Here is an 11185-nt window from a genome sequence, read left to right as displayed (position 1 = left end):
ACAGAGCAACGACTTCACGTCCCGACGTCTGTCACTCTGTCGTCGTCCCCACATGCCGCTGCTCTGCCTACGATTTTGCTGCTGTGACAGCGCCTGCTATGCAAGCCCATTTACATATTTGCCGCTTTACACTCAAAACTCAGCAAGGCGTCAACTGTAGTTAATGGCATGGGTGTGTGTAACGTAGCGTAGTGTATTAAATCTTGGCTTTATATGCGCATTGTTTTCTCACCCACACACGTCTACACGCCCACACACTGCAATCAACAGCCCTAAATGCAATTGTCAGCCAAAAAGGCACACAAAAGTGCAGCAATTTTAATGCAATTTGAATATAAACGTAGTTGATAAGCATAACAGCTGCAATCTCACTTTACATTGCACTCACTGTTAGCGCGCTGTTAACTCAACTCATTCATAAACATTAATAGAGAGAGAGAGAGAGCGCGCGCTCACAGCTTAACAGAGAGCGCTTGTGAGTGAGTGTTTGAAATTGAGTTGTTTGGGCTAAGCAGGATGCTGTTGGACTGTAATAAATACACGTTGCATGTCACTCAGCGCTAACAGTGGGCGACGCAACGTTGAGCCTGTTAAGTCACACAAGTCGCATTACGTAGCCGCCGCGTAGCCGCTGTCGGTGCAACGTCAATTGATAGCGCAAAAATATCAAAAATTCAACTGTATGTCTGTTTGACTGTCCTGCATTTAATTAACATAAAATGTAATTATATAATTAGCGTCGCATTAAAAGCATAAAATGTGCATGTGTGTGTGTGTCTGTGTGTGTGTGTGACTCATAAAAAATATAAATGCATATATGCATGGCAATGCCAATTTGAACAGTTAAGTGCACAGTCGCAACGTAGATTCTTACAAATTAAAAGTTAAACAAATATTGCGCATACGCTGCGTGGCGCATTGACTGTTTACCAAACGATTCTGTGTGTGTGTGTGTCTCACTTATCTGCTATGAAAGTTGCTTTTGTTTTAGCGTGTGTGTTTGCAAATTGCGCTTATTCCTCACACTTCCAGCGTCTGGCAATGAATTTCCGCTTTTGCTCTCCTGCGGGATGCTTTCATTTCGTTCACGTTCTGATTTCCTGCTCTTTGCTATATATAAATTTTTTGTTTTGTTTTTTTGTTGCCTTTGCCGCTGCTGCTTTTTGCTTTAGCTACTCACTTCCGCAGCCCTCTGGCGAATTGTTTAGCTGAAGTGTTTATTTGTCTGCGCTTTGCTGCTGCTGCCCGACTGTCCCGTCTTTTATGCCATAAATTAAGCACACTGACAGTGCATTTACCTTCGCATTGTTTGCCGATAAACACTTTATGCGAATCCAAGCTGCGGCATTAGCGCTGAGTGTACTGCTGCCAATCCTTTTAGTGATACGCCTCGCTGACTGCGCATGGCCTACAAAATAAGCAAAGGCGTGAGCCTTTCAATTTAAGGCGCTTGCTTTAATTTTGTATTCGAACTACTCTTGATTAGTTAATGGCATTGATTTCATTTTCGCAATTGCCCAATACATGCGCCAGCTGCCAAGCACGTAGACCCGACGCGTTGAAACACTTGTTGGTTAGTTGCCTGCCTGGCTGGCTGGCTGGCTGACTATGGCACGTAGCCGGGGGTGGGGGCAAATCACTGTGGGGCGATTACCAACTTGGCAAATGAATTGAATATAAGCAGGGAGCACTTGGGAGCGCAGATAATGTGCATGGGCAAAGGCAGCCGCTGATAAAAGCGCAGAGGAAACGAGGCAAGACAAAAAGCATTGCCTACTTATGCGGGCAGCTGCATAACGTTGAACATTTCCCAGTCGCATGTCAACGTATAATAGTATAAATAAAACAAAAACCTTGCAGAGCGCCAAACAAACAAACAAACACAGCAATTTGTGCTGCGACACTTGTATAAAAATAAACTAAGCTGCAAGCACACACGCACGCCCACACACACACGCAGAGCACAACAACTACAACTAAAACTAAAACTTAGTCGTTTTGTGTGTGTGCGAAGGTTGCGTGTTTATTTTGTGTGCTCGAAAAGCAAAAGAATGTGCGACTAAGTGCAGTGTGCGATCCGTGAAATCCACAAGCAAAGCGGAAACGGCAACAGCATTCTCTGGATTATAGGCAACAACAATAAAAAACGAAGAACAAGCAATTGCTACAGCATCAGCAACAGCAACAGCACAGCAACAGCAGCAGCATCAGCATGACAGGCATCAATTCCTTGTGGTTTTATTTGCTTCTCTGTCACAGCTGCAACATTTGTGGATTACACTGTCTGGGCCAGCTAGCTATGGGTGAGTCCTTAAAAACGTTTAAAACGAAGTAATACAGCTGCTTAACCCCTGGCAGACCAACTTTTAATTTAAAAAATAATTGCATTACTTACAAGCAAGTACTGAAAATTTAATATGAGAGTCAAGCTTAAAAAATAAAATTATATTAAAAAGTTTTCATAGAGCTTAAGCTTAGAAATATATATATTTATTATTCAGTGCGGCAACAGAAATCTTTAGAGATTTTAGCTTGATATAACTCAAAACAAATCCTGGAAGGCTTACAGACCACTGCCATAGCTGCCAAAGATACATAATACATACGAATATAATACTTATGCTAATGCTAATGTGCGAGCAGTAGCGTCGAAGCCTTTAGCACACACAGAATATTTAGTTAGAGCCACTAAGAGTTACCGTTTATGAAAAATCTCTTGCTGCGAAAAGTTAGCTCTGAGCTGCTCATAGCCGATTTTGGAATCCTGCCTAGAATTTAAATTTAATTTAAAAGAAATATTTAAAGAATTCTTGAAGATTTATTGGTGCTTATCATTTAAAAATAAAAAATGTTTAATAGAATTTGTCTCAAATGTTTTGAACATTTGTTTTAAATGAAATCAGTGCGCCGCGTGTTTTATGAATTGTGTTTTACAACAGATTTTATGTCATAATGAGCGCAGCCTTTTGATTTAATGACAAATGTCAGCGCTTGCCATAAAACACACACACATGCATACACACACACATACATATACAAATGTATGTTGTATGTTTTATGCGCTGGCTTTTGATTTATTTCCAAGTGCTTGCGAATGTTATGCTTTTTATTATTTGCCTTTTTATGATAATTTATCAAATAAATATATATATGCGCCTCATAAAACGCTCTCCAGTTGGCAGTTTATGTGCGCACATTGGCAGCAGCTTGCCGCCGAGCCGCTTGCCACAAAAATAGCTTTCAGCTTAGACAACTGTTGAGACTGTTGAATGCTTAATGCCCAGCCAAATATCAACAGCGGCTTATTACGGCTTTTTGCTTTTGCTTACTCGCCTCTTTCTTTTGCCACTCACGCTGCACAACCAACAACAACAACAACAACACCTGCAACCAACACCAACTACAGCATTGCCGTTTGAGTACTCGGATGAGCATGATGATTTCAACTATGACCTGGACACTGCACAATCGCAGGCCAAATACGATGCTCGCCTGCTGTCCGAGCAAATGCTAAGCGATGCTGAGCTGCTCCAGCAGCGAGCTCAGAACGTTGATGATGCTGATAATAATGACGATGGCGACGGCAGCAGCAGTTTGCACTCAAAGCCCACCCAGGCACAGTTGACAATTACAGCCAGCGGCAGCGATGAGGATGACTTGGAGCCGCACAGCCGTGCTGCGGCATGTTTTACAAATGGCCACAAGTACACACATGGCCAAAAGGTAAGCAATCGCAAGAACTGCACACTTACGCTCACTCCCCAGCTGTGTTCACTCTGTGCCATTCCCTTGTCTAGTTTGTTATATGTGCAAACACACACACACACACACGCACAGGTGTCACCTACACCAGCCAGCCCGTGTGCATATTCATTTGGGGTTGGAGCGGTTAGCGTAGCCACAGTTACTTCTCAGCTGCAACTTGTGGGTTTGCAAAGTTATCCAACTTGCTCGTAGTTTCATTTCAAGTAAAATGTTAATTTCAAAGCCACATAAAATATCAAAGAGTTAACTGCGTAAGCAAAGCTTAAATTATATGCAAATAATTGTTTCAAAACTATTTTTAGATAACATGCAAACCAAATTATTAAAAGTTTAATTTTAAAGCTATTAAAAATATTAATTGGCAAAAGTTTGATCATGAGTACTTATAAATTATTATTTGAAAAACAATAACTCAGCTCACTAATAAAATTTAAAAATTATACTTAAACTATTTTTTGCATTTGGTCAAAACTTCAGAGACTCTTGACTCTTGATTACAAGTAAGGCCTTAATAATGAGCAACATGACTTAAAGTAAATGCAAATAAATTGCTTTCAAATTAAAGCTTGAAGCTTAGATTAACATATTAATATTTTGCTTCACATTTAAATAAAAGAAATTACAAAACACTATAAAATACAAGTCAATGCTTTGACTTTTGAATTGAAAATATAATGAGCAACAAACAAAATAAATGAAATGCAATTATTAAAAGCACAATGCAGCTTTTGTTTATTGTTAACATGAAGCTTTTTTACTGGTTGATCTTTAATCCACAGCACGTGCAGCTGAGTGCCTTAAATTAAACTACAATAAACGACTGAAAACAATTATTTAAATGAAATGCAAACAATATTTTGATATTTGTTCAACATGTAGTTTTTTTTTTACATTAAAGCTTTAAGCGTGTTTTGGTTTCATAGCAACAGCTGTTACTGTTTTTTGTTTTTTACATTGTGTTTATCTATCGCTTTGCACCACAGCAGCAGCAGCAGCAACAGCAACAACAACTGCCTGACATTTGCCTTTGCTGTGTGACATTTTTTTGGGGGAGTGAGAGTCAACAACTAAACCCTTGTATTCTGTATTTGTTGTTTGATTTCGGTTTTCATTCTTTCTGTGCTCTCTGTGTTTTTTCTGATTTTTCTTTTGGACTGACAGGTGCCGCGTTCGGATGCCTGCGAGGTCTGCCTATGCATGGACGGTGAAATCTTTTGCTGGTGGGAGAAATGCGGTTAGTTGGATTTGTGTGTTTGGGCTTAACGAGTTATACTATATGAAACTTTTGCTTTGGCGCAGATAAGACAATTGTAAGCCCAGCGACGACAGCAGCGGCGGCGGCAACATCAACGTCAACTGCAGCAGCAGCAGCAGCGGCGGCGGCGGCAACAGCAAACGGCGACTATTCAGATCCATATCGGTATGAGACCACAACGCGAAAATCAACAAAACTGCATAAAGCGGCAAGAAAAGTTGGCAAGCGGCATAAGCATCGCAAGAATCAAAAGACTTTTAATGACTATGAAGTTTACCACAGCCGCAAGCAGGCGGATTATAAAAAGGCAGACATAAAGCAACAAAAACAAAAGAGTTCGCCCATCAGCGACAGCAGCAGCAGCAACAGTGGCACTGGCAACAGCAACTACAACATCATCAAGCAACACAAACACGAACAAAAGTTGGCAACGTCAACGTTACAGCAGCAACCAGTGGAGCATATGGCAGCCACGCCTGTTAATCAGGCAGCCAAGGAAACGCATTATCAGCCCCAGCAGCTACCCAAGCAGCAGCAGCAGCAGCAGCCACAGCATGTGCAACAATTGCAGCAACACCCACATCAGCAACAACACGCACATCAGCAACAACAACATTCGACCAGTAAGATTTTAAATTTTCCCGAAAACTTGCCCGCATTGCTTTATTATGACTATAAGACGGAGGAGCACGAACATCATCAGCATCAACATCATCAGCAGCATTTGTTGCACGAAAAGCAGCGTTTGTTGCAGCAACAAAAGCAACAGCAGCAGCAGCAGCAACAGTTGCTGCAAAAGGCAAAAGCAGTCGTTGAACTTAACACAGACTTGAGCGCTGATAAAAACTTTGATGAGGCGGAAACCGACAGCGATATTTTACCCGTGCCACCCACAAAGCGACCACAGCAAGTCTCAACAACTGGCAGCAGCAGCAGTAGCAAGACAACAGCAACAACAACAACAACAATTGGCCAACAAGCAGCGACAGTTTCTGCCATTACAAATGTGAGTAGAGTGCAACAGCAATGAGTTTGCCGAGATTGCAGTTAAGTGTCGCTGACCCAAGTGCTGCCAATTAAGTTTTTTAAGTTGGACACTTCCTTGTGCTTCGCTGTACAATCTGAAGCAATGTCCATTTGCCCACTGCCCAGCTGCCTTTCAATTGCATTTTTTATGCCCGGCTTGTTTTATTATTTATTTCATTTTAATGCAGATGAAAGCGAGGCTGAGACTTCAGCGTAATAAAATGCCAAGATTGCCAAGTTTATGTAGAAATATTTAGTAGCCATTAGCCTAAGGGCGGCGACGGCTTTTAAATTTGCGTATTTCATTTTGTGTGTGCGCAGACAGACAGTCAGTCAGAAATTAATGTATATTTACTTGTTATATAGCAGCTGCAACATGATCAGGATATTGAGCAGGCTGACGATGCATTTCATCGTTGGCTGACATCGACGGAACTCAATGTTGACAGCACAAACACGCTTGACGATGGCTTGCCAGCAGTTGCCGTTGAGCAGGAAGCACCCACATCCACAATAATCGATGATGTTGGCAGCAAAGGCAGCACAAACAACAACAACAGCAGCAGCAGCAGCAACAACATTGCTGACAATGCAGATGCAGTGTTCTTTCGTAGCTCCTACAATGATTACAGCAGTGAATTCAATGGCAGCGTTGTCAATATTGACATTACACTAACAGCAGTCGATGTGCACCCACATCAGCAACATGCACAGCAGCAGCAGCAGCAACATCAGTTGCCCAAAGCTGCGCAAACGGATTTAATTGCAAATGACAACCGTAGTGCAGACATTGATGTCGCCGATAGACAACGACAGCCAACAATGGACCCAAAAGCAACAGCAATTGCATCATCGATAACAACAACAGCAGCAGGAGCAGCAGTAGCAACAACAGCAACGCCGCGGGTGGCGGGCATTAACAGCAATCAACGCAGTGTGCCGCCCTACACGTTGACAACAATTATAACAACAACGCCTTTGGCAACAAGAACAATGCCAACAGCAGCAGCAGCAGCCACAACAACAACCACAGCGTCAACAATGAGGCGTATGTGCAATGTTTTGGGTAAGTTAAAAGTCAACGCCGTCGACAATAAAACACTCTAATCTGATAGTGTTGACGAGATGCGCTAACGTTCACTTGTTGTTGTTCTCTTTCTCTTTCTCCTTCACTCGCTGCAGGCAAATTATACAAAATTGGTGAGATTTTGCCACAGGACACCGGCAACTGTTTGCAGTGCATTTGCACCGATGCCATCACTCCGGACGAGCTGCCCAGCGTCACCTGCAGCCCGCACAATTGTCCGCCGCTGGTGCTGCCGGATCTGTTCGATGCGACTGGTTACTGAGGTTACGGGTTTGTGCTGTAAGTTGAGAGCAACCCACGCCCCCCACGTAAGTACGCAACATTATTGGCAACTGACACGTAACGATAAAGCGAACAACAAATATGCTAATGCTAAGCGCTCATGTAATTTATTTTTAATTTGATTTCAATATTCAAATCAAACAAACAAACAACAATGTAATGCGAAAGTCTTGCAGTCAACTAATTAAATAGTCAGACATACACACACAAACTACATTAACTTTGAACTCTTAACTAGCTCAGCAGTCGCTATATATATATATCAACGTATATACTTACTATATGGATTTCAATGTAAAGCCCTCCCTATCATGACTGCATCAGCAGCACTCACTAAAACAAATACATATATACCTAACATATATACATGACACACGTGTGTGTGTGTGTGTGTGTGTGCATGTTGCTGAGAGCAAAATCTAGTTTTTAAGCTGAATGTTTATGCATTTTACAAGCCATAACACCAACAACAATGTAAAACTCATTAAACGTAGTTCAAAGAACCACCCACCCCCGCTCACACCTGCCCCACTAAACTATGCAGTCCCACACTCAATAACAGCAGCAGCAGCAACAAATACACAATGAACAATTGTAATGAATGTATACAGCATTAGAAATTTTAAAATGAATTTATAGATGTACTTACTATGGAAACATAAATAAATATCAAGCAGCGCATACTAAACTCAATGTATAATCGAATAAAACTGTTTGTTTTATTACACATTTTACCCGCATATATATTTATATAAACAACAACGTAATTTAAGTAACTCAAAATCCATAACGAAAAAAACTGAACAATGACAAATAATGAATTATGTAATTTCCTAATTAGTTGCAACAGTTTAACATTTATGCTTACATTTAATTTCGGTTTATGTACTCGGCGCTTCTTCTAGGCCATTTATGAAATACGTAAAGAAATCCAGCATATCTTGTAGTCATAATAATTTTAAATAAATTATAGTGTTTAGTAAGAAATGCTAACAATCATTTGTATATTTAGTTCGAAAGCATGCATTACTTTGTGTCAAAGATAAACAAGTATTTAAAATATATATTAAAAAAAAAAACAAAAACTGTTGTTCATTTCAAACGAAAACAACTTTAGGCGTGATAACAATTAATTCACTTAAACACATAATTTAAGGCAAACCAAATACTTATAAAGTAGCAATAATTATGAATATTAATTAGATACAGTGAATGATTATAGGAACTCGAAAATTTTATAAATACAAAACATATAAATGACAAATGTATTTCGGCTTACCGAACTTTTGAATAATCATGCAGCTAAAAGTAAAAAACATATCGAACCAATGATTATGACAACTTATAAAGCATATGAAAAATATTCGCGTTGATTTGTTGCAATTTAAAACTTGTGTGTGTATATTTAACGAACAAGCAACAATTTAAATGTACTGAGCAGCATGAGAAACATGCAAACTATGCATGTGTAAAATAAAAGGAATTATGCAGTTTAAAAATGCATACAACACAAATATGCGCAACAACAAATAAGAAAGAAAAGAATAAAAAATAAAATGCTCGTAAATTTGATATGTGTAAAGTAAATGTAACTGCAAGCTCTTAACTAATCTATTTACATACTCGTACTTATATATACAACACATGCATACTCTCACATACAATAGAAACTTCTATGTGTTTGTGCCGTCAAACTGACGTCAACGTAACACGTAAAGCAAATAAAAATAAATAAAAATGAGAAATACAAATAAACAAACAATGCCGCCTGTGAATTTATTGCATATTTTAAGCCATAAGTGCAGTTTGTTTGGCATTTAAGTTTTGTTTTATTGCAACTTGATATACACTGTTAAAAAATTTTTCAATCACTCTCGCTGTCTGACTCGAAACCCGAGTCCTCTGCGGCCTCCAGCGTTTGATTTGGTAAAATGATTTCGCTTTGCAGCACCACAGGATAATGACGTGCGGCCTGCTGCCAATGCTCTGGCTGCGTCCACAGGCGATGGTCCTGCAATATCATTTGTATGCGACGATTGGCCGGCCTGCTGCGACTGGCCGTCAACTGATTATCACCGCTGCCATCCATGTAAGCGACTCGACTGTGGCGTTGTTGGGCGCTCGTTTCGAATTTAGAGAAAGAGAAATATATGTATAAATTGTTTTTGAAAATTTACTAAACTCAATTGACACACAATGCTGAATACAACAATATGGGGGCAAAACAACGTGTGAGGGCCCGAACTAATACCAATTGCCAGTTAATATGCTTAGCATAAAATAAATCGAAATGTGGCTACATTTGCGTGCTACGCTGATTCTGCATTCCATATTGGGGTAGCTTGCTTTATTAGATTTTTTGACCGCAGCGCAATCAACGCGCCGTCAGCAGCCACAAAGCACTTAACTCCGGGCAGCTGTGTGTGTGTGTGTGTGTGTGTGTGTGTGTGTTTTAGTACGGAAATGGACACAAGTCAGCTAGTCAGCTAGTAAAATGAACAAAATGACTGACCGCATGGAGCCATTGGTAGCCTTCGCAGCTGCACTCGTACATTGCTGTCAATTTATGATAACGACTGCTTTATTTCAAAACGCGACTATATACGACTTTATTTGTGGTCGTTGCTGGCATTGCTGGTAGCACAACATTAAATATGATTGCAGCATCAGTAGCCGGCTTGTAAAATTACAATTTTTGTAAAGTTTCACTTTTTACTTAGCAGCGCTTTTAGCTTAGCTGCTTATGTTAATTAACATGTTCATTAATCAGTTCATTGCAGTAGCAACTGCATTTGTTTGCTATTCAGCTTAATTTTAAAGCGCACAAATTAATTTTGTGCTTTATTGTGTTTTTATCATGTGCATGGCATTAAAATTAGCTAACGTTGGCACGCATTGAGGTAGGTAAGCATACAAAAGCTAATGGCAAGCCAATGGAAAATTTTTGCACGCAGTTGCACATTTTTAATTACGCTGCACATTTGCATTTGAGTTGCGCATTTTACACGCTGATAAACTGTAAAAGAGGACAACACTAAAGATCTGCAGCAAGCAGCGTAAATTTAAAAAAATACATACACACATTTGTATGTGTGTGTGTGTGTATTTGCACTGATTTGCAGTACATGTATTTTTCAAGTTGACAACTTTTGTCCTAAAGCAGTGACCTCATTATGCCATGGAAAACACACACACACACACACACAGGCATACATGGCTGTGTGTGTGATGCTTTTGCAAAATGGCATTGCCCAGCAGCCATTGCCTTATCCATAGGATACTTTTGTGGGCAGTAGAGTCAAATGCATTTTGCAGGCTGTCGACAGCACGAAGCGAAAGTTAGTACAACAAAAGTAAATAAATTCGCACTTTGACTTTAAAGAGTTTAGTAGCCGAGTATTTTACTGTTCATATGGCTGTTGTGCTGCTTTTATTTCAATTGTTGCTTTGGTTTTTTGTTTTAAATTCAATTTTTGCGCATGCTTTTAGCCAAGTTAAGCTGCGCTTGGGCTTAAATGCTTACAGCACACGTGTTGCGCGCACAGCAACTGGGCCTGGCGTTAAAAAGGCTTCACTTAGCTGTTGGCTCTTTCGCCAGCGTTTTGTAAACTGTTTTTAATGACGGCCTAACAGCCGACGCCGCGTTCGCTTTGCGGCTAATGAAGGCAAATGCCAGAACTTTTGCCAACAAATTGAAATATGCTGCCTATGAAAATGAAAATGGCAAAAGTTTCCAACTAGTTCTCGCTCGACTGCAAAAATGAAAAATG

At 40.1% G+C, this 11185-nt stretch overlaps 1 protein-coding gene across 2 annotated transcripts; it reads left to right on the top strand.

Moving 5' to 3' along the window:
- Positions 1-585: 585 nt before the first annotated feature.
- LOC108597526 (myb-like protein Q) lies at positions 586-9169 on the top strand. Of its 2 annotated transcripts, none has more exons than XM_017984124.1 (7): positions 586-721; positions 2015-2303; positions 3407-3723; positions 4927-4999; positions 5065-6026; positions 6416-7112; positions 7229-9169. In XM_017984124.1, the coding sequence occupies exons 2-7, from the start codon at positions 2213-2215 to the stop codon at positions 7393-7395; spliced, it is 2307 nt and encodes a 768-aa protein (XP_017839613.1). In that variant the 5' UTR covers positions 586-721; positions 2015-2212; the 3' UTR covers positions 7396-9169. The 2 variants fall into 2 exon arrangements, with proteins under 2 accessions (XP_017839613.1, XP_017839612.1); XM_017984123.1 differs by having other exon boundaries at positions 6413-7112.
- Positions 9170-11185: the final 2016 nt, after the last annotated feature.

Source organism: Drosophila busckii, chromosome 2R, assembly GCF_011750605.1.
Source record: "Drosophila busckii strain San Diego stock center, stock number 13000-0081.31 chromosome 2R, ASM1175060v1, whole genome shotgun sequence".
Lineage (NCBI taxonomy): Eukaryota > Metazoa > Arthropoda > Insecta > Diptera > Drosophilidae > Drosophila > Drosophila busckii.
The sequence above is the reverse complement of the archived record's forward strand: the minus strand, read 5'-3'. Positions and strand labels throughout refer to the sequence as shown.